We start from the raw sequence: 24,463 nt of genomic DNA on the forward strand, positions 1-24,463 counted from the left end.
TTTTAAGGGGTGTTTCGACTCTCAGCTCTAACTCCAGCGCTCCACCTTAAACTTTGACGTCATCGCGTTAAACCCCGCCCCGGTGTGGTTAGCGGAAGTAGATGGAAACAAGGCAGAGGCCAGACGGACAGTCACAGCTGCTGAGAAACCCTGAAAACACAACAGCCTGCGGGTTGTCCTCTGCTCCCACAGTCCGGATGCTGTAGGACAAGAAGACACGTCAACATGGCCGACACATGGAAGCGTCTCCCTGCCGTGCCCCAGCTACCAGCGTCACTTTCCGCCTGTCTCCTCGCCCTGCTCCTCGTCTGCCCCGGTGACGCCAGCCGACACCGGACACGACGCCCCAGCAGCCCCGCCGCCGAGGACCCGGTGGAAACTTACGACAGATACTACGATTACACGAGTCTGACGGGACGTCTCCGGTCTCTAGCCCAGACGTACCCGCACATAGCCAACCTGTCGAGCGTGGGTCAGTCCGTGGAGGGCAGGCAGCTCTGGGTGATGCGCATCACCGCGGAGCCCGACGTCGTCTCGCCGGGGAAACCTAAATTTAAGTACGTGGGCAACATGCACGGGGACGAGACCGTGTCCCGGCAGGTGCTGGTCTACCTGGCGGAGCACCTGCTGCTCCGCTACGGAGAGGATCCGCGCATCACGGAGCTCGTCAACACGACGGATATTTACATCATGCCCAGTATGAACCCGGACGGCTTCGAGAAGTCCATAGAGGGAGATTGCATTGGAGGGGACGTCGGCAGGAGCAACGCCAAAACCAAGGACCTGAACAGAAGCTTTCCCGACCAGTTCGGGGGGACCAGCGTCTCTCCAGAGAAAATACCCGAGGTCACGGCTCTGATCAGGTGGATCCAGGAGAAAAAGTGAGTTTAGGCTCCAGAAGAGTTTTCCCTCTGACACCTTTTGGTCGGTTTTAGTGGAGGATTTGAAGAATGAGAAAATTGGTCCAAACTTTTCTCTCAATGAGCAACTTATTTGTTTTTCATTCCTGCCTCGGCAGCAGGAGCAGGTGACTCAGTAATCTCAGGAACAATGACTGCTCTGTGACTGTGCTTAAGATGGACGTAGAGATGAAACAACTAGTTTGTATTAGGGCTGGAGGATATGGACAACAATTATATCAAGATTACATTTTCATACGAGTCCATATCTATAATGATAATGTATGTTTCAAGTTGTTGTTTAAAGTTGAAAAACAGTTATTTTTGAAGTGTGAAGGTTCTGGCTCTACACTCTTTATGTTCTAAAATCCTGGATCAGCCTGTCCATCAAGATCCACCCATGTCCCATCCCTCCACCAAATCAGTTCAGTAGGTTTTGCATGTTGCTGACCGACCAACCAGCCAGCAAACAAATAAGCAAACCAGCCAACCATCTGATCCACCAACACATGGACAGGGGCGAAAACACAACTTCCTTCCCACGAACAGTTACCCGCTGCCCTAGTATGGAGAGCGACAAACATTGTTGTCAATAAGTAACTCAGTTCCCCCTCATTTCCTTCTGTATTAGCACCTCAGGGGGCAATAGTCTCTCCCCACTGAAATCTGCAATGCTGCCTCTCTGGACAGCTTCAAAAAACATCATCACCACCACCTGTTCACTAAGGCCTTTGTGCTCAGTTAACGCTCCACCCTGCCATTTGTGCTGTTTATTTCTGTCCTGTTTTTTTGCAAATTACTTTCTTCTTTTCTCTTTTGTCCCTACTGACACATGTAAAGCATCATTGGGTCTCTTGAAAGGCTCCATTTAAATTTAAGCTGTTATAATTATTATTAATACTGGAACTCATAACAAAGTCAGCCTTCCCTGGACACCATAATAGTTTGATATGTAAAAACTAGACTTCAACCCTGCCATGTGCACCACACTTAATTTAGATAAAGCAGGCCTGTCGGCTGCATGCTCTGCACAAAGCAGAATCCTCATCTTAGACACTTCACACTACATTACAATGTTGAAATCTGTAAATGCCAGTAGCACATTTCTCTCCTCGTGACTTTTTTAATAGGGCAAAGTTTATTCCAGTACAATGCATCCCAACATGCCAGCTGAGGTTCAGTCCTTGTTACGTGTGAAAATTCAGCTGAATCAAATTTGAGAATTGACCAGGTCAGAATTGGCCCAATCAACCAAGTGTCTCCCAAATTCTGTCATACCAAATTGCTTCTTGACAGCACATCTAATGTGGACAGGAGGAACAGTCACTGTGACTGTTGTTGTGGTTTTGATGAATATACAGAATCATGAATACTGTTCTTCTTACACAGACTTGAACATGTGTAAACTGGTCTTTTAAGACTAAGCTAAACCCGCAATTTGTTTCTGTAGATTTGTGCTGTCAGCGAACCTGCATGGTGGCTCCGTGGTCGCCAGTTACCCTTTTGACGACTCAGCCATCCATCAGGAACAGGGCTACTACAGCAGGTCAGAGGAAGACAGCCTGTTTCGCTACTTGGCTATGACGTATTCCCAGAACCACCCTGTGATGAAGACTGGTTTGCCCAACTGTCCCGATAACAGGGCTGAAACTTTTAAAGATGGCATCACCAATGGGGCTCAGTGGTACGATCTATCTGGTAAGATGATGATGCATTTTTTTATTGTTTTAATGCACACAGTTTAGTGATGAAAGGAAAACAAATCATTTTAGTTGAATCTAGTGAAATCCTATTGTTTGTCCAGGACCACTCCTATTAGTTTTATATGAGCAGCAGTCAATTCAAACTCCTCTCACTCTAACTTGTGTTCTTTTTCTTCTCATCTTAAAGCCAACAATTTGTCCTTGTTGAAGTGTCAGCAGCTTTTAAAGGTTTGAACAAGTTGTATGCACAAGCTACAGCTTGTTTGAGGAAACTCAAGAACGGAATGATCAAAATATCCAATACACATGCTGTAGCATACAATTATCTTTTGTAGCCAGCTTTGGCTTTTCTTCCATCAAAAATCAGATTTCACATTTCTGGGCAGAGTCGTGCATTTACAGAAAACAACTTAAACAAGTTTGGTTACCAAATATGCTCTTAGGCAAGTTCATGTTAGTACTGTTACACTTCATATCGCTGCATTGTAGAACTTGTTTTAGACAAATTAAGACTTACTATACACATTGTAGAACTGACTGATGCCTTTTACTCATCTTAATTGTTAATGAACCCAGGATTATTTCAGTGATTCAGTCTCAGGTTTTTCATCAGTGAAGCTGAATAGTGTGGCTTGGTTTGGGAGGCTTCCAGGTGTCGAAGCACTTAAAAACTTGAAGTAGTTCACCACAACTGTTTTACTCACTGTGATTTTCGGCCAAAGCCTCTAATTATTGAGACTGTCAGAACAGTAGACATGACCATTGAACTTTGCACATGATGAAGACAGGTTTATCCGGGTCAATGGGCTTTTGGGTAAAATCTCTAGACACATTTACTTTGTCATGAATATTCCGATATTAACCAAATTAGTCATAGTCTGAATAAGCCTCTGCCTTGTAAACAACTTTTTCTGAAGACTTCTGATGTCATACTTCGAATGATAAGTATTTGAAATAAGAAATGTAGAAGGTTCTTACCGTAGTCATATTATATAGACATGTATTCGTCTTTATTCCATATAAACGCCCTTTTGGATTTTTCACAGCACTCTGCAACATCATTATAAGACAGTTTCCAACTGCTCGATGACACATGCCCTGGATTTGAGTGTCAGCAAGTTGTAGGACCTAATATTGACATGAGTCTTAATCAGGCTGTGCTTTGTAACTTGTAAACATAATTATGAATAGACTGTTCTATAAGTATCATAGTTGACGTAATCTCTTATTCCTAATAACTCGGGAGTCAGAACACTTCTGTCAATGTAAATGTAGTGGGTGTCTTTTAGCAGCTGAAGTAAATGCGTCTTGTGTTGTTTCCCTGACTTCTACACTTCATTCAGCTTCAGGAACAGGGTTTATTTGTATCCCTCAGGCAGAAACTTGATCAGAATACTCTCTGATTCTGCATTGTTGGTGATGTAATGTCTGCAGATAAAGGTTATTGTAATGCTTTTCCTGTTGAGTCTAGCGTTGTTGTGTACAGTTTCAGGTGACTGTAGTGCGTACGCTAATCTCTGATTTCCCACAGATTAACATGCATTTGCCTCCAGACAGACTATTTGTTTCAAATTCCCATTCAAAACTTGATTGTCATATCAGGACAATGATTACGTGAGTCCTGGTTTTTATGAGTGCATTGTAACTCTGACTTTGTTCTATAAAGTGCCAATATTATGACCATCTAGTCACATCAACACCCCCCAAAAACTGTCACTAAATTTCAGGATTCCTAAAAAACTAAAACTAGTTCCTGTTGCAGGTCACTTCAGATTTGATATTATGTCATTACATGTCACAATGTGTTTACCACCTGGAGAAAATGGGGCAGTAAATCATTACTTAAACCCTGAACAAACTTGTCGATGACAGCAAGAGTTTGCTTTTACTTTTCTGTGTAAATCTGGCTTTTACTGTCATGAGAAACTAGAGGCAAAGCACGTAGAGAACGGTTCTTACAGCTTGGAGATAACCTGTTTCTTTCTATTGTTTGTCAGTCTTTAAACAAGGTTCAGGCTGTTACAGGATCCAGTTATTAAATCTCTCAGCAGCAGCAGGAAGATCCTTATCTCCTGATGAAGACAGACAAGAAGAAGTGTGAATCAGTTGAATAGACAATGCTTGTATCTGTCTGACACGTCTCAGTAGTAGCAGTGGATGAAATGTCAGTGCTAAAACTGGTCTGGTGGCAGATGGAACGGTCAGGACATAATGTAATATAATGACCGGTCGGGGCAAAGAGCCAGGACCAGGAGTCAAGAACAGAAGGTTGTTTTGTGTGCTAGCCTGGAAGGACTTTGAAATAACGATGCATCAAAACCTGTAAATCTTGACTCAAAATCTGTTCTTGTGTAGGTTTTTTTTTTTTTTAATGATTCACAGTTGTTGCATTTGCTCAGAGTTGTAGGCTTTGACTATTACTTTTGCCAACAAAGAAGGTTATGTTTTCCTTTTGTTTGTTTATCTAAAAGTTAGCAGGAAACTTGGTGGAAGAAAGTGGTCTGGGTCAAAAAAGAACCTGTTAAACTTTGTTGAAGATCCAGATCAGGGTACAGATCCAGGGTTTTTTTCACTTCCTTTACCATTGCGAGATAGGGTCTTTTTTCAGATTTCTTCAAGAATTAATGAATGAAGGGATCTTGATGGAAAAAAATCTGGCATGCTTAGTTGACTGATATTTATAATTGTGTGAACGTTTGAAGCAGATGCAAATTACAATCCACATGTAGTGAATTGAAATGTGGTTTCATGAGGGGACTGTTGGGCCTTGGCCGAGGTATGTGCTCTCGGCGTGCCCCTATAGTTCTGATATGGTATATGTGGAAATCTACACCTAACTGCCTTCAGACGTATGAATGAACGAGATCAAGACTTTTATTTCACTGGAGTACAGTTCTGTTGTTGTGATAATGTGAGTGTCCTGGAGGTGACTGAACTTCCTCAGATCTAATTTTAAAGCTCATGCGATGTAGTACTTTCTAAGTAGTTTTTCCTCCTGGATCCTCCTTTTAAACATTTGACTAAAAATAGAATGTAGTTTCTTGTTGCACAGCTCGGTGCCCTACACACAGAGTTAAGATGGGGCGCTGACTTTGGCTCTATTGTGTGCTCAGTGGTTTCATGCTAATTTTGGGGCGTGTCAACGGATCTGTTACCGGACAGGATATTGAAGGTTGGGCCCTTATTTGTCGAACTCTATCAACATGTACTTAAGAGATTTGCGTCAAAGACAAAGTGCTATTAGTGAATGGAGGAGAGGGCGTTTTGTTTTGTCATGTTATTTCTAATAGGTATAGGATTTTCCACAGCTCAATGCAGTGCTAGTTGTATTTGTTCATCTTTAGCAGGGGATTCTTTTTAGACCCTGTTTGCTTATGTTTCCATAGCACCCTGTTGTGATGGCTGCCACTACAGAGGGTAAATCCTCTAATAATTCACCCGACAAGTCTACATACCGGGGCTGTTGTCTCCTGGTCAACTGGTCGACAAACCAAATTTTCATTGGTCAGACAATGTTTTGAATTTTACACAAAATTAGGAAAGTCAGTCAATCACTAACCTTTCAGGGTTGTTCCATAAATGTTTGAGGTTGGAGGGACAAACTTCCTGTGAAAATCCAATGTTGAACTCGTCCATCCTAAAGAAGATTATTAGGTCTTACTCATTTTATCATACCCGGTTTTGGAATTGGCCCCAAAAATGCATGTTAGGCAAACTCAAGTTACTAAATTATGGTAAAGCCTTGGGGAACATGTCTTATTTTATTTTATTATATCACACATTTATATTAACCATAGGAAGAATAGGCATAGAGGACAAAGAATATGCTTTGTGGTGCTTCACAGATCACCAACCTGTGTATGCTAATAATTATTATTGCACTATAATTCTGGTGTGATGACGTCTTTCTCTTTGAGGCTGCTTACTTGTCAGTATTTGTTTAGTGAACACGTTCTTATACATTGAGTGTTGCAAAGGGGCAAATAGTGGCTGGTTTATTGGGTTCCTGTGGCCACCAAGCAGGGAGTCATGGCAACCCTCCAGCCAGGGAGCCTGTGGCTGCCAGCTGTTGCTCCAGAGAGACGCCCGATGAACAGCCTACCCTCCTGTGTTTCAATCTGTTTACCTTAGTGGAACGTTTGGTCAGCTGGTACACTGCAGATGTCATGGCTTTTTGCCAACTTAAACACTATCTTGAATTTGAGGAATTAAGGAGACAAAGACAGAAACCGGCCTGACCTGCCATTACTGAGTGTGACATTATGGAAGCAGGGCAGGTTTCAGAATTTATTCTATGAGTGATGTTTCACTTGTGTTGAACACATCAGTTTAATCCCCGCATTTAGACATATCTTTGTCTTTTATATCATTTATAATTGAATGTGTTGAACCATAGTGTTTGGTCTGATATATTTCTGGCCTGTTACCTAGGAGGGATGCAGGACTACAACTACCTCCATGGAAACTGTCTGGAGATCACCATTGAGCTGAGCTGCTGCAAATATCCTCCTGCAACTGAGCTCCATAAGGAATGGGATCTGAATAGGGAATCCCTGCTAGCCTACATGGAAAAGGTAGAGCCCATAAGTAAACTGTTTAGAACTGTTATTTGAAGGATAGTGCTACAATCAAACCCTGCATGATCCCTTTGTCCTACAGTTTTTCATGTTCAGCAAGATTTCCTTGGTATTAACAATGACACTGTCTTCTAGGTACATATAGGTGCTCGTGGATATGTGAAAGAAGCCGTCACTGGGGCTGCCCTTTCCAACGTCAACATTATGGTGGCAGGCATTCAGCACAATCTGACCACAGGAGACTACGGGGAGTACTACCGCCTCCTGCTCCCAGGAACATACAACATAACTGCTCTGGCCCCAGGGTGAGAAATAAGATTGAACTTCAACTTCCATAGCAGCTTTTGAAAAACAGAATTCATGCATTGCAAAACAACATTAGCCTGGTTTCACATCTTTATCACAATGACTGATGACAGACAACAAGCAGTGTGTTCATTGCTCTTCGTTTCCTGTTCATTTTTGCCTGATCACAATGAGCAAAGCAAATTGTGCAACCAAGCTCTCTGTGACTATCTAACAAGGAAGCTCAGACAGAAAAGCATAATATACATTTTTTCTCTTTAGCGGGTGTAACGGCCCCCCCGCTTCTCCACACAAACGCTGAGTCTCTTGAACTGATGTACACGGCTCTTTATTCTCACATCTGGTTTGCCGTAGTGACACCGTAAAACTGTAATGACAGTTACAAGTTACAAAGATTTTAATCATTAAAACCAAACACGAACGTTAAAATACAATGAACAAACAAATCGCCACGTGAGACATCTGACTCGTTAACGTGACAGCGACTCCCTTCCGCACTACCCGCAGCAAAGTAAATGGGACCAGCTTCCTTACCTCGTTCCGCTTGGCGAGGGGTGTTAAGCTAAAGTTGTTTGGATGGTTCTTTCGGTCCGAGAAATGCCGCAAAGCTGGCGTCCGGTTTGGTTTCCTATCTGTGCCGGGCTGACGGCAGGGATTTTATTGCACTGGGGCGGAAACGAGGGATCAGGTGTGTCGAATAAAACCGTCCGCTCCTTTGCTGCAGGTAACTATGCGAGGGGAGTCGCTACGTATAAAAGACAACGAAAATAACCCAAACCGTAGTTGAACATAAGAACAATATATAGCCCAACCCTAAAATAAAAGAATAAAACAGTCTGCATAAACTGGCCGGTTTTGCTGACAGTTACACTCCCACCAAATCCTGATATAAACATTTTAACCGACTGTGCTATACAGGATTTCTAGAGCATTTAATGGCCCTTTCAGCTAAATATCTAGGAGTGTTATGTCCTTTTAACTACTCCTCATGCAGGCAAGTGGGATGCCTACGACCACAGGTATTACATGTATGTCGCCCTCTACAGTCTTTATTGATGTGTCCCTTCCTTAGGCAACCAAAACAGAGGCGGTTTTCGTGGATGAATGCCCTTTTATCTTCCAAAGATTTCGCAGCGAAAGAAGGGCACCTGACGATGCCATGCGTTTCATCTTGGCAGAGCACACATGGGGGTCTTCCCCTATAATTGGCCGTTTCAGGTGCATCTCGGGTGGCGTACTTTAATTGGGCAGTTGAATTGAGGGATCTGGCTTCCTTCTCGACTGTGGGATTAAAGTTCATCCAATGTGGGGACGTGATAGGGTTGCAAGATATCCGGGCCTCTTTGTTCAGGAACGCTGTGAAACTTTTGAAATCAGGGTAATCCCCCGCTTTATACAGGTTATCGTCGACGATTCGGCCCCACTTTTGTACAATCCAATCAGGTAGTTTTTTAAGTAGCTTGTGGTTTTCTTCGCAATCATTCAAGATGGTCAAACCTTTAACGTGTGGGATTGCCTCTGCGCAGCCTTGGAGAAAGTCTGTAAAATCTCTCAGTGCTAACGGATCAGTCGCACTGATTTTGGGCCATCTGGCGAGCTTGTCTCTGAAGGCCTTTTGAACAAGGAATGGGTTTCCGTATCTCTCATGTAGGACTTTCCAGGCACCTGTATATGCGTCCTCAGAGTTCCTATAGAAGAACCCTTCCACTGCTCTGCGGGCTTCTCCGACGAGGTAGATCTTTAGATAATACATCTTCTCGCTTGGTGAGAGAGGTTTCTGATCGATAAGGGTTGTAAAAGACATCTTCCAATCAGTGAACTTCAAAGGATCGCCATTAAACGTTTCTGGCTCCGGTACAGGCAAGCGATTCATGCTTAGTGCGCTTGCTATTGCTTGGGCCAGAGAGACTGTATCTTCAGATGTTGTTGCTCGCAAAGGTGCTAGTCGAGGTTGAGATGGTGAACCATTTGAATTTAGCCGAGCTTCATATCTGGTCTCCTGGTGAGCAGCGACTGATTCATGGTTCATCCCATCTTGGCGGACATCTTCGAAACTGTTATATGCTCTTACTCTAGCAGCTGCTACCTGGACTTCCTTCTCTGCCTTAAGCTGCTGCAGGTTCCTCCTTTCCTCTTCTAGCTTTGATTGTCTCTCTGTCCTTTTCCGCTCCAATTCGGTCAACATGGCCGCCTCTTCAAGTTTCCATTCATCTTCCAGTCTTCTGAGCTTGGATTCCTGGGATAGAATGTCTTTTGTTGCCTTTACCTCCGCTTGCTTGGCTGCGAGCTCTGCTTCTGCGTCTTGTCGTTTACTAGAGCTTGTTGAAATTGCATTTGATTGGTCTGAGTTCCGTGATGTTTCTGAAAATGCGGTTTCAGTATTTGTAAGTCCAAATATGGAGCCATGATCTTCCTTACTCAGCACTATTCTCACTCTCTCCTTCTCGACTCGTTCATTATAGTTGCCATCGATGATGTCTCTGCGTTTACTCACAAGAGCAAGAATTTCTTCAGTCAGAGCAGAGCAGGTGTCCATTTTACCAACGATATCTGGGGTGGTGGTTTGGCTGCATACAAGTGCCTCATAATGATGGCTCACCACATCATGGTTTGTGCAAATTTTTCGTTGGATTTTATCGAGGTCATCTGGAGAGCAGTAGTTTTTCATTTCAGTCCGAACTTCTCTTGCTGACAATTTCCAGGACTCATAGGCCGAATAGAAAGTATTTTTATGCAGCTCTCGGATGTTCTCAGGAATTATTCTTTGCCGCGAGCCTGGTCTGTCTTGATGCATGGGAACTGATTTACTTGTTGCTGCTGCTTTAAGTGACATTTTATTTTACTTGCGTTGTTAATTTGACCTTCGGACCTTAATCTTTAGGTGTGATATGCAGTGTGCCTGAATAGAACCTCTGCAAGTAGTCGCTTTAATTTAGTAACTGCTATTTCTTATACCAGACATTTGCAAAACAGTTGAATACTCAGAGTTTTAGCACAAAAACAGATGCAACCTAAATATCCTAAGTAAGATGGGCACAAACAAAAGAGGATGCGCTGTAAGTATGCTTAGAAAATTATACTAGGCAATTTAAACAGTGTTTACGCTCCTCATAGACAACAATAAATAATGTTAATTGCAACATGACACACACAATTACCATTGGTCGTTAAAATCATCATCATTATTTAGTGATCAGTTTTGACTTCAAGAAAGCAGGAAAGTTCACAACATTTTTGTATTTACATATGTAAATGCTTCATTAAATTTGCATATATTCTCTCGTGCGTGCGCCTTTGATGCGTTGTCCGGTCTTGTCTGACGGTCGATTTGTAAGTTTTGTGTCTTCGGGTGACGACACGAGTCAGGAAGACGTTTCGTTGTAGCCTCGAGTTTTACTGTAACGGCCCCCCCGCTTCTCCACACAAACGCTGAGTCTCTTGAACTGATGTACACGGCTCTTTATTCTCACATCTGGTTTGCCGTAGTGACACCGTAAAACTGTAATGACAGTTACAAGTTACAAAGATTTTAATCATTAAAACCAAACACGAACGTTAAAATACAATGAACAAACAAATCGCCACGTGAGACATCTGACTCGTTAACGTGACAGCGACTCCCTTCCGCACTACCCGCAGCAAAGTAAATGGGACCAGCTTCCTTACCTCGTTCCGCTTGGCGAGGGGTGTTAAGCTAAAGTTGTTTGGATGGTTCTTTCGGTCCGAGAAATGCCGCAAAGCTGGCGTCCGGTTTGGTTTCCTATCTGTGCCGGGCTGACGGCAGGGATTTTATTGCACTGGGGCGGAAACGAGGGATCAGGTGTGTCGAATAAAACCGTCCGCTCCTTTGCTGCAGGTAACTATGCGAGGGGAGTCGCTACGTATAAAAGACAACGAAAATAACCCAAACCGTAGTTGAACATAAGAACAATATATAGCCCAACCCTAAAATAAAAGAATAAAACAGTCTGCATAAACTGGCCGGTTTTGCTGACAGTTACAGCGGGAGAGTAAGTCCTTGTCATTGAGGTGAAGAAAACTATTTTTCACCGGTTCAGTGGTGAAGAACTTCCTGGTAGAGAGCTTCATTTCTTTCTTTTTTTAAAATGCAAACAGTACTGCTTTCAAACTGTAAAATGTACTGAACTCTGAGATTTCCTAATTTTCTCCAGAGGAGGTCCATGTCTCTATCTAATTGTGTTGCTTACTGGTGATTTTAAGGTGGACCTTAAGTCCTCATGCTTGTGTTTTGTTTGTTCCTGTTCACAGGTACACACCAATGACTTTTCACAGTGTCAAGGTCGTAGAGGACAAAGCCACAGAACTAAACTTTACCTTGGCACCTGTCGTCAGTGAGGCTGCAGGCAGCAGCACTGTGCCTACGTCCACTGTCCCATCCAGCCGTGATCCAAACATCTCTACCAATACTACAGATGCTACTAACTCCACAGTAGCTGTGTCTAGCGGAGACGGGAACAACCCTTCAATGCTTCCACCTGAAAATATACCCGTCCAGCCGCAGGAATTCCGTCACCACAACTATGCAGACATGGAGGTCTTCCTACGCAAGTACAGCAGCGAGTTCCCCTCTATCGTCCATCTTCACTCGATTGGCCGCTCTGTGAAAGACAGAGAGCTCTACGTGATGGTCATCTCAGACAACCCCACTGTTCACGAGCACGGTATGTGTTACACCGGGCCACACAGGACATGTGAGCGGCGTGCGTGCTTCGCAAAATGTCTTAGGTTTCTTGTTGACGCCCATGTTATCAGGTTAGAGCAGCCACACTGCCTGCGTGAAATGCACCTGAGCCATGCTGCTCTAGAGGGTCAGGGTCTCAACAACATTCCTTGCGTGCGGTTCACAGCAAAATAGACCCTTAAAGTTGTCTTTCACCACACTTACAATGTATACCTGTCGTATATGTAACACATGTGAATATTTGCACTTCAATAGTGATTAGCTATTTTTGTTTGCACCCAATGAAGAAGTTCCTGTTAATGCTGTGTGTTAGTATGGATTTTTATTTTGCTCTCTTTCTTTGTCTCCATGCCAGGTGAGCCAGAATTTAAGTATGTGGCCAACATGCATGGTAATGAAGTGGTGGGCCGAGAATTGATGCTCAACCTCATTGAGTATCTGTGCCGTAACTATGGCACCGACCCAGAGGTCACTCGTTTGGTCAACAACACCCGCATTCACATCATGCCGTCTATGAACCCTGATGGGTATGAGGCGGCCAATGAAGGTAAGAGAAAAGGACACACAATAATAAGTGTTCACTTAGGCAACAATAAAGTGATACTACTGTATAAGCCCAGTGTGAAATTAAGGCTAACAATGTTATGGAAAATATTTTACAGTACAAGTCAAGCAGTTGATAGATAGATGGAGCAAAGTAATAACATACAGGACTAATTACTTCAGTGTATGTTTACAAAATGGCCGGACCACATTCACATACAGACACAAAGAAATGGGTAATATTTTCTTTGTTCATATGATGTTTAACATTTTAGAGACCATCACAATTATTCATGAATTTGTGTTGTGTCAGTGTATCATCACCATCAAGAATACATATAGGGACTTTTCACAAAGTTGTTAGCTTCCGCTCAAACAAAGAAACAGGAAGTACAGAGGCAGACGTGGAAATGAAATCTTCAAACAGGAAGAAGCTGTGGTTACAGATGCAGATAACTCTATTATTTCGTATTTTCCTCTCAGGTGATGTGAAGGGCTACAAAGGTCGCAACAACAGCAACAATGTTGACCTGAACCGCAACTTCCCCGATCAGTTCACATCCGTCACAGGGACCAGACAGCCAGAGACTATAGCTGTGATGAACTGGCTGAAGAGCATCTCCTTTGTCCTGTCAGCCAACCTCCATGGAGGCACGGTGTTACTTTGGTCTTTTAGTATTGTTGTCTTTCAGATGTTTTTGTTTTTGTCGTCTCATTTTTGTGTTGTGTAATTCAGGTTCCTTGGTGGTGAACTACCCCTATGATGATGACAAAGAGGGGTTTAGTCAGTACAGTCGGTCCCCTGATGACAAGGTCTTTAAGCTGGTGTCCAAAGCGTACTCACAGGTAACTGGACACTGCTGCTGTCCGCTCATGGTTTCATGTTGTTGTTGAAAGCAAGCTGTGGAGTTGAGTGCGCTAATAGAAGCCCTTTTCTTCATGAAATGTGGGGACACACAATGTTCAAACACTTGACCAGAACAGGTCTCGTTGTTGAGTTCTCACTTGTGTGTTTTTGTGTGCACAGGAGAATCCTCTGATGCACAATGGACACCCTTGCGAGGAACTGTACCCTGATGAATATTTTGAGGACGGAATCACCAACGGTGCAAACTGGTACAATCTCCAAGGTATGTCTTTATCTCTCATCCTTCACACTTACTGATCACATATTTCCCGCAGCCTTTATATTTAATTTTTTTTTTGTTCATTCACTGAAAACAAGTTTAACTTTGACCTGGCAATGTGTTATGTATAAGTTTAGTCATTTGCGTTGTCTACAAATTGTGTTTTCAGTCCAGCTTAAGTACTTGTGGGCTACAAATTGATTCAGTTTTGTAGTTGTGAAAATTTTAAGTAAATCTGGTTCATTCTTGCAGTTAATTATTTCTGAAAACAACGTATACTGGGGCTGTCTTAATTGATTTAAAGACAAACTCATGACATTGCAGATGCTATAATCATATTCTAACAACGATCCTGCTACACACTGGCTTTACACGAATCCTTTGCAACTTGAGATGGACTTAAATGGAACTTTTTTCCCCAGGTGGGATGCAGGACTGGAACTATTTAAACACCAACTGTTTTGAAGTGACCATTGAGTTGGGTTGTGTGAAGTACCCTTTGGCAAAGGAGCTGCCTAAATACTGGGAACAAAACCGAAGAGCCTTACTTCAGTTTATACACCAGGTAATATACATAAATCTCAAAACTGCCCCCAGCTTCCCTCTCCCTTTAACTCAGTTTTGCATGTGCTTATGTGGTTGTGTCTCTCTTTAGGTCCACACTGGAGTAAAGGGCACAGTGTCTGACAGTAGGGATGGTACAGGAATACCCAATGCTACCATCACTGTGGCAGAGATAGACCATAACATCACCACGGCTCATACAGGAGACTACTGGAGACTTCTAGCCCCCAACACTTACTCAATCACAGCCGATGCTCACGGGTAAGGTTGCGATATCAGGAAGAAGAAATAGAAACAAATTCATTAATGTCATTAACAAAAGATAAGATGTATTACTTTTAAATAACTTTCTCTGTGTCCAGGTACATACCTCAGAGAACCTATGCCACAGTTGCAAAGGATAGAGTGGAGGTGGTGGACTTCAGACTGACACGTTTGCACTCAGACTCTAACGGCCAGTCTCAAAACGGACCCCAACCCACACAGAACCCATCTGAGAAGGTGTTGCAGAGCTTAATCAAAGAGCTCTCTCTGGGCCAGGGTTTGGATCAGTTGGTCAAGAGCACAGCCACAGAGAGCAGCTTCCGCTACCATCTTTATAAAGAATTGTCCGAGTCCATGAGGGGCCTCACACTCAACTTTCCCAAAATTACATCTTTACACGGGTATGCAGGCGTTGCCTTCCCAACGCACATTCCTTACCCTTGAGAGCACATTGTTTGTTCCGTTGCTTTGTCTTGAACCAGTCTTATGATACTGACCTATATCTTTGTTGCTTCTCTTTGTCTAGATTGGGCCAAAGTGTAGAGTTTCGAACCATTTGGGCTCTGGAAATCTCCAACAAACCAGAGGAAGCTGAACCATCTGAGCCCAAGATTCGCTTTGTAGCAGGGGTCCATGGCAATGCCCCTGTGGGCTCGGAGCTGCTACTGGAGTTTGCTACCTTCCTTTGTATCAACTATGGCAAGAACCCAGCCATCACTAAGGTGAGTCTCAGAGCCCCCCTCAGAAAGTGTTTGACATCTTGAACTGTTAAATTACACTGTAAATTACACAGCTTTTTTAAAGCCAGTATCAGTTTGGTCTAATAGCGTTCATTTTGTTTGAATAATTAAAAAAAATCCTCTATCTGCAAATGCTCCTTCTCCATTTTCTTTCCCTAGTTGATCAACGAGACCCGGATCGTCATTGTGCCTTCGATAAACCCAGATGGACGAGAACTGTCTGTTGAGAAACAGTGCACCTCCACTCAGGGTTTGGCCAATGCTCGTGGAAAAGACCTGGACACAGATTTCTTTGGTCAGTTCTATTGATTTGTGTATTTTTGCAACAGAGAGACTGAGACTGAAGAAGAAGATGTCATTGTTTGTACGTGCATTTGCCATGGAAAGCAAAACCTGTTCTAACAACTGTTTCCTGTCCAACGTGTCTTTTCTCTTTAAGGCAATGCATCACAGCGTGTGGATGAGGCTCAGCCAGAGACCAGAGCGATGATGGACTTGATTCTAGAAAGGAGTTACACACTCTCTGTAGCTCTGGATGGAGGCGCCCTTGTTGCTACCTACCCTTATGACAAACCCGTCCAGCCTGGTATGCTATGCAGATAACTGCTTCTTACTATTGCTTCTTTTTCAGAGTTTGTAAATAATCTCTCTTGTTATTATGGCAGTGGCATCATTTGTGGCCAGATTGCTTTAATATTTAGTATGTGTATACACCATCCAGTGTATTTCTATGACATTTACTAAAAACTGTTATGCTCGCAAAAAGATGAACCCTCTTAAATTTGGCACTTCATGAATCTTCTTAGTGCTACTTTTGATGCAGAACAGCAACTATCTCACAGCATGCATATTTTATCTAGAACCTGCTAGATGTGCTTCCAAAATGATAAGCCTCAAGTCATCTTGATTTGAAGGACACAAATGTAGCGCCACCCTCAGGACAAATATTGTATATATTGCACTTTTATTTACAAGGCTCCCTTCACCTTTGCTGTGTTCAACACTACACACAACATCTAGATGGCGCTAGTGGGGCTTTAGACTTTGTTTTGATTATATTACATAAAATGTTGAGAAATCCATCTACAGCACTAATGTACTTATCCTCACAGACTTGACATGAGTAGGACAGACTATTTTCACTCTGAAATAGATTAGTGTGAAATATATATATTTTTTAACTTAAGACATTTTTTGTAGACCTTCATTTAATCAACTTTTAAATCTTTCCAGTTGAAAACGAGGGCACATTGAAGTACTTGGCAAATGGTTATGCCACCAACCATCCCAAGATGCACCTTGGAGACACCGGCTGTTCAAATAATGGGCAGAGTATGTACTTCAGACACGATAAAAAGATATTGTCATCTTAGTCACTGATTAGACAATGGTTGCCAATGGAACTTTCCTGTCACGCAGCCGGCAACATCCCCGACGGAGTCATGAGGGCAGCAGAGAGACAAAGTCACATGGGGAGCATGAAGGTGAGTCAGAGTTGTTCCTGTGTTCACTACACAGTATATGGGTTTAATCAAGATATAATCTGAAATGAAAAAGCACATTATGTTTTTCAGTGCAGTTGACCTGTGTTGAGATCAGTTTAGAGAGATCTGTCGGATTAAATGAGAATTTAAACTGAGTCCGAAACAGGCCTCTGCTCCAGCACTGTCTCATGTGTCATCTTGTGTCTATGTTTCCTCTCAGGATTTCAGTATGGACTTTGGCCACTGTCCAGAAATCACAGTGTATACTGGCTGCTGTTTGTTCCCTCCTGTTGAGCAGCTGGCCACACTCTGGGCCGAGAACAAAAAGCCTCTCCTCAGCATGTTGGTGGAGGTATGAAGCAAGTTTTCAGCACCCCAAGAAAAAAATGAAATGGATCTCTGTGACATTGATGATGTTTTTTAGATGTGGAAACATGAAATTAGTTAGCTCATTTTAAGACATAATAATTTTTTATGGTGAAGACCTCACATCAAGTATTTAAGCTTTTTGATGACCTGTATAGTGTATACTTTTCTCATCAAATGCTTTGTAATTTTCCCTTTATTTCTACCTCCTCCAGGTCCATAAAGGTGTGCGTGGAGTGGTGAGGGACAAGAGCGGGAAGCCTATTGTTGGTGCAATCATTGTGCTGAACGGAGGAGTAAGAGTGTTCACTACAGAGGGCGGCTACTTCCACGCGCTGCTGGCTCCTGGCAACCACAACATTGAAGCTGTTGCCGATGGCTACCAACAACAACGTCAAGAGGTACACAGTTAGACACAAGTCATGCAGTATGTGGGCCAGGAATGTTATATTACTCAGGAAGATGGCCATGATCTGATAAAACACGAGTGTGTAGGGGACAGGTCATTCCCTAGACTCCTACAAGTGTCTTCTATTTTTAATCATATTTATCATACATGTTATATATTGCGATTTGATATTTACGATATCTGGGAGGCTATGATTCAGTCGTAGACATAGAAATTATGTCTTTGAACCCGACACTTTATTTGGGCAGATAATCTGTTCGGATCAGCCTCAAGTCTGCAACGCCTCGGCCATCTTGATATACAATATGCCTACTCGGATCCCTAACATGTGGCTCTCTCTGAGGTTTCTTCGTTCTTTTCCCCCTGTTAATAGTTTTTTTTTTTCTTCTTACTTTTGTTGAGGGTTAAGGGATGTCAAACCTTGTTAAAGCCCTATGAGACAAATTGTGATTTATGAATATGGGTTATGCAAATGTAGTTTGATCGATCTTCAGAAGGACTAAAGCAGACCCAAAATCAGACTGATAATACTCTAGTGTGCAGCAGGCAATACTTTTTACACTTATTTAAGTAGCCATGAAATTGTGTGTGGAGATAAAATCCATTTCCCTTTTGAAACATTCATAATTGTAAGGCATCCCTGTAATGAAAACCTGGAAAAACATAAGATATTTCTCATGGTGTGCAACCTGATGCAATTGTTAAAGAGGTAGTGTTTTAATAATTTACAATCTATGAACAAAGGTTTCCACCCATTACACAGTGGAAACACAAGCCTGGAACCTGTAGCTTATTGATTAACAGGTTTTACAAAAAAAAGTAAAATAACACTAAACAGCATTAACTGTTTCCTGATGATTTGTTTACATCAGATATGTTTTCAATAACACAAATAAATTCAGTGTTGTATTTGTGCCTCAGATATACACATGCCCCCACATTCTCAAGAACATGAACTGGTTTATTTAACTAGTTACATTATTCCATGAGATAGTCTGGCTATGATTGACAGATTTTTGTGACAATAGCTGATGGGAATGTATAGGAATTGGCTCTGCCCATTATGTAACAACATGAACTTTGAACATTGCCATGTCAGATGTTGATACTTGCAAACAAAGAATTTGTCGGATTGAGTTCAGTCGACTCGTTCAGAACTTTTTCTTTAACATTATTGTTCAAAAAAACATTTGAAATGTGAATCTGTCTTCCACATTACATTACAAGTGAAACAAAAAAGGACAATTAACAAAACAACGTTCCAAGAGACTCGAAAGAAAACTAGCCTCTGTCATAGAAAGTCTGTGGAAGAATATTACTCTTTTACTATTTAACTGTTGATGTCTATGAAAGGTGTAGGACGGAGCACACAGAACTTCTCCATCACCTCCACCCTTCCATTTGGCTGTTCTGAAATCTGAAGCGTTGGATAGGCCAGCTCCTTGAACAGCTGCTCCTTAATATTACGCCCCAGTACCAGACTGTAGGCTGAGCGCCTCCCGCAGGGACTGAAGAGAAGGGGATCCACCACGGAGTGATATGTCTGCTGGTACTCCGGTACTGTGAAGCCGTGGATCATCGCTGAGCCCGGCAGAGTGGATGAAACACTTGTAGGGGGCCACTCTTCAGGGGAGAGGGCTCCTTCATCAGGGGGAAGTTTGAGATCTGGAATAACAGCAGCGTTCCTTATATACCTGTCGTCCAGGGGTTTCTGAGGCTGCGTTTCACTCTGCTCATGCACAAAGTCCAGATCATGACTTGGCGTCAAAACAGATATCCTCTCCTCAATAGCATCCCCATATTTCTTAGGACATCGAATACTTCGTCTTAGGCCATTAGGACGCATCTCACACCTCTGCAAATTAAAGGCACATTAGGCTTAGTGGATGCCTCTGGTTCTTTTGTGGCAAAAAACAATCAACAAACCATTCGAATAATGAAAAATGCGACAGGAACGAGGATCTGAAGGTGCACTTACTCTTTGTGTGTGTGTTCAGATCACATTACTGGATCAGGTCTGAAACCACACGGTTGGAAATTCTTTTCTCCTGAGTTTAGCGTTTACTTTCCCCATATTTTAAACTGCATTTAAATAATTACTCTTGTAAATCACTTCTGATTTTTTACAAGCCAGTGTTTAAATCCTATTTTCCTCATGCAAGACAACCTGCACTAGATGATACTAAGCAGTCTCACCTGCAGACGAGACGTGTTAATGAAGTCATTAACAGCCTCACTTCAGTGTGGAGCTGAGTGCATTTCACCTTCATTTGAAGAAGCAGCCCCGACGCATGAACATGTGGTAGAGCCTGATATTTTCTTTTAGTTGTTGCATTTGGGGTGCTCGGGTGCAGGGCTCTCAAGTTTGTGAAAAGTTAGTAAGAAGGTTAAAATAAGTGGAAATACCAATCAAACAAAGAAAAACTCATCTTGATGTTTTCAATTTCAAATGCTTCAAAAGTACTTTTCAAGTCACATTTGTTCAACCAAAATTCTTTAGATAAATTGGTTTTATCTTAAAGGCATCAGGTCGCAACTTTGTTCAAAAGCTACCACATCTCAAATAAGAGCAGAAAAATGTTTGTAATTAGGAGTGTTTTACTATAATCGTAATCCAAGCATGGTGAACCATGTGTCAGGAAGGCTCAGAGGATTACTGAAGTGTTTACTCTGTGTTTCAGGTGGTGGTATCGTCCTATGAAGCTGCTAGCTCCATCATCATTGAGTTCGACATGGATAACAATATCTTTGGGCTGCCCAGAGAGTTTGTGGTGGCCAGTGCAGGTAAGCATCAGAGTGAAGACTCATCGGCACCTGAAGGGCCCGGTTCAGATAAAACGATGGAAGTGAAATTAGGGTGTGGATTGATCATAATGGTTTTGCTGATTTATTTATTGAAAAAAAAAAAATTAAACACTGCACTTAAAAATACCCAAATGCGTTGCAGAGACAGGGAAACACAAAGTCAGAGCAGCTTGCATTAACTGCATCAGTCTTGGGTCGGGTTTGGACACAGTAAAACAGAATGCATTTCTCAAGGGCTGGGACACAAAAATGTGGCACGAGCCGCACTGGAGTACGTGTTGATACCGTGCTTTGTAGCTCCTGCTTGGGAGGAGTCCCTGAATTAAACAGTTCTTTAATGGTTTTTGACTCCATCTAGTAAATTAGTGCTGTGATCTTTAACACCGATGGTTGGTACTGAATAACTTTCTCCTCTTTCTGAAATACTAATTATACTTTCAGTGTTTGGGACTGTGAGCATTCTTATGGAATCTGTCATTGACTCTTTTGTTTAGTGCGTCATTTTATCTAAAAACTTAATGCTGTTAATTTAATGATTTACTATGTAAAAATGTTACTATATATGTTCTCCCAGCTACAAGGTTGTGTGTGTATATAGACATTACATTACATTTAGCTGATGCTTTTATCTAAAGCAACTTACAATAAGTGCATTCAACCGTGAGGGTAAAAACCCAGGACAGCAAGAATCAGTTAAGTACAATTTGCTTCAAAAAAGCCAAACTACAAAATGCTACATGTAAGTGCCATATATAAGTGCAACATCATCTTCTTAACCAAGGTGCAGTAGGAAGAGATGTGTCTTTAGTCTGCGGCAGAAGATGTGTCGACTTTCTGCTGTCCTGATGTCAATTGGGAGATCGTTCCACCATTTAGGAGCCATGAGAGCAAAGAGTTGTGATTTAGTTGAGTGTTTAGCTCGCAGTGAGGGAGCAGCAAGCCGATTGGCCGATGTGGACGGGCTGGGGTGTAAGGTTTAACCATGTCCTGGATGTAGACTGGACCCAATCCTTTCACAGCCGGGTACGCAGGTACTGGCGTCTTGAAACCGATGCGGGCATAGACCTGCTAATCTATTTTTTTCTCCCTCTGTGCAGCGGCCTCCATGACGGCACTGGTGGTGACTGCGTGCATCATCTGGTGTGTGTGTGCGGCCAAGTCTAACCGTCAGAAGGACGGCTTCCACCGTTTGCGACAGCACAGAGACGACTACGACGACGAGATCCGGCTCACGTCCATGGGCTCCAAGAAGTCCCTGCTCGCCAACGAGTTTCAGGACGAGAGCGAAAGTGACGAGGATACGCTGTACGCCAACAAAATCTGAAAACAATGACGCCAGTTTTTGCTGTTGGCTCAGCATTTTTTTTATTTTCATCTCCCGCCTGGAAATTGAACTTGTCCAACCAGGAATAGGTTGAACTTTAGGCACCATCCCAGTCCATCTTTAAGACTTGAGATGTGAGTGATAAAGACACTTTTCTTCTGTTATACCAACAAGCTCTGCGCACTATCTTCTGGTCACACAGTTATCAGTGCAACCAAATTAATAGTTAACAGAACATCATGCTGATGTCTGGTGAGAAGGGCTTGCTTTTTTTGTGATGGATCTCTGTTTGACTGGGTCAACAAGAGGACAGAGAGAATGGTTTGTTCCACTGTGGGTCTCATCCGTCCTTTGGTTTATGAGTCCCGCAGCTTTTTTATTTAATTTGTTTTCCGAGCCATTCAAGAGTGCTCTTGATGATCGCTACGTGTTCCAACGGGCTGAAGTCAAGCCGCAAAGTCCAAATGAAACTTTTTTTCTTGTTTAGTGGATGTGTAAAGGAACTCTGAATGAAAGTACTTAGTCTCACACGATCTCCTCACTGATATCTGTCATCACTACGCTTTTCTTTCACAATGACTTATGAGCTAGGAAGTTTGCTTATGTTAGACTGCGTTGAAAGGTTGAAGTGTCCAAGCCTTTTGGGAGACTGAATCCGATACTGTGCCTTGGCTTCTGTAATGTTTACAGTCCGGTCCGGCTGCAGTATTTAGTAGAAAGTAGCGATAGATGACTCTCAGTCCATCCTATAATTAGGCGGTAGGAGAAGAGACATGATGATTAAAAGTCTAATGTTGCACTGTTTCTGCACAGATGACTCTGGGCTGGCCGACCTGGTATCGGTAGTTTTATGTTTTATTTTACAGCTAGTCAAAGTTGTGGGCAAAACCCTAATGCAAACTTCGGGGAGAATCTGTAACCATCCTCCTTGACAGGAACCATCCTCAGTTTGTGCTGGAACCCCTGTGTGACGGAGGCCATCTTGCACTCAATTGAACGTGAGTATTGTCCCATATCATTGGCCATGAAAAAAACCAACAAGCAATTTTAAAAAAGAATGTATTTTTTATTTTTTATTTAACAGGTTTGTTGAAGGATAATCACAAACTGTCTGTGGAAAATTACACACTTGTCACATCAAGTCTGTACCCTGTTTTGAGTCAGGAAAGCACATTTTTACCATGTCTATAAATTACATACAAATTATAAATCAAAATCCATATAACTAAGATGTGATTTGAGGCTCTGAAAAGGCTTTCTGCATTCAAGGTCTAATATCCACTTTTGGAGACATAGTTCTTTCAGCAGTTGTCAGGAAGAGTGAAAAAGAGGTTGATAAGCGATTGCCTTCATGGATTTTAAAGAACAGCGTTGTCTGGTATGAAATAATGCAGTCATTTGCCATTTCTCATGATAAAGAAGCTTATTTGACTTCAAAATCTGAGCAGGGTGTAGGGACAAATCCAGGGAAACAGGTTTATATACAAACATGCAACTTGAGGGGTTATTAGAATAAGACAAGCTGAGATGTCAGTTGTTAAATGTTGAATTTCACCATGCAAATCAAGGGAAGAGCCAAAAACCAGAAGACACTGGTTTTCCTCATAAGAAATCTATGTACATCTTGTCCTGTCGTCTGTCCTCACACACAGTAATTTTCAACAAATACACAAGATTTTGCATCTCTCAGTTTATTCAAGCCTGGTGTCTTTTTTTTTTTCCTACTCCGTGTCTGTGAATGCTTTTGAATTTTGAAAGATTAGCTTGCGTTAGGGTCATGCAGGGTTTGCTGTGAGGAATTTTATATAAACTGGAATCAACTGTAAATATCGTTTGGCAATGATGGGGAATAAAAGTGCAATTCATGTGAACCATGAATCTACACGCAACAAAACATTTGATAAAGTACCTCTGTGTGATCGTTGCTTGCTAACATGCACAAAGATTCATCTACACAATGAAATAAAACCTTTCACTACGCATCTGATGTATTTGTGTTGCTTCATATTGTGCTGCTGCCATTTTTAGGGCCCGAGCACGGACCGCCACTGACAGTCAGGACCTATTGAAATTCTAAGGATTATTATTATTATTTTTCAGGCAAATGAATTGGCTTTTTGGGGGCTTTAACATGCTCCAATTCTTACCAAATTTTGCAGAGAATTAGAAAGTGGTGAATTGTATGTATTCTGGAGGAGTTTTCAATGGGCGGGGCTCAACGGTGCCCCCCGAGATCCCTGGATTCACATTGACCAATCTTCACAAAAATCGACACAGGTGTATCATGACCAGACAAACAAAAAAGTCTGGAGGTGCAATTTGAAACACGCAACAGGAAGCCTGCTTTTTGCATTCAGTGGCCATTTTGGCCATATTCCACATTTTTACTTTGAGGTACTTTCACCAGGGCTTACATCAGATCAATTTCAAATTGAGATGAGTGTCATCACAACAAGACGGAGATACAAAATAACTCAAAGATCGCACATCCTGCGCAGAAGCGAACACCACACCTCCTGCGCAGTCCACCACTGAGCAGGATTCATTTAATTACATTTTTTGTTTAAAATCTTTTTTTTTTCAATATTTGTTATTTATTTTTGTTTTTAAATTTACATAGTGTAAGATATTGTGCAATTAATAGGTGACA

At 42.2% G+C, this 24,463-nt stretch overlaps 1 protein-coding gene across 1 annotated transcript; it reads left to right on the forward strand.

Annotated features, from left to right (window-relative positions):
* The first annotated feature begins 98 nt into the window (after nt 1–98).
* On the forward strand, nt 99–23,795 carry cpda (carboxypeptidase D, a). Its single transcript, XM_061073722.1, has 21 exons — nt 99–881; nt 2,350–2,597; nt 7,034–7,176; nt 7,315–7,484; nt 11,755–12,167; nt 12,543–12,734; nt 13,214–13,381; nt 13,467–13,576; nt 13,758–13,860; nt 14,280–14,422; nt 14,513–14,682; nt 14,784–15,086; nt 15,212–15,407; nt 15,585–15,720; nt 15,865–16,011; nt 16,659–16,757; nt 16,845–16,909; nt 17,130–17,261; nt 17,491–17,676; nt 20,366–20,468; nt 21,587–23,795. The coding sequence occupies exons 1-21, from the start codon at nt 226–228 to the stop codon at nt 21,811–21,813; spliced, it is 4,110 nt and encodes a 1,369-aa protein (XP_060929705.1). The 5' UTR covers nt 99–225; the 3' UTR covers nt 21,814–23,795.
* Nucleotides 23,796–24,463: the final 668 nt, after the last annotated feature.

The sequence above is a fragment of the Limanda limanda genome, chromosome 6 (assembly GCF_963576545.1).
Source record: "Limanda limanda chromosome 6, fLimLim1.1, whole genome shotgun sequence".
Classification (NCBI taxonomy): domain Eukaryota; kingdom Metazoa; phylum Chordata; class Actinopteri; order Pleuronectiformes; family Pleuronectidae; genus Limanda; species Limanda limanda.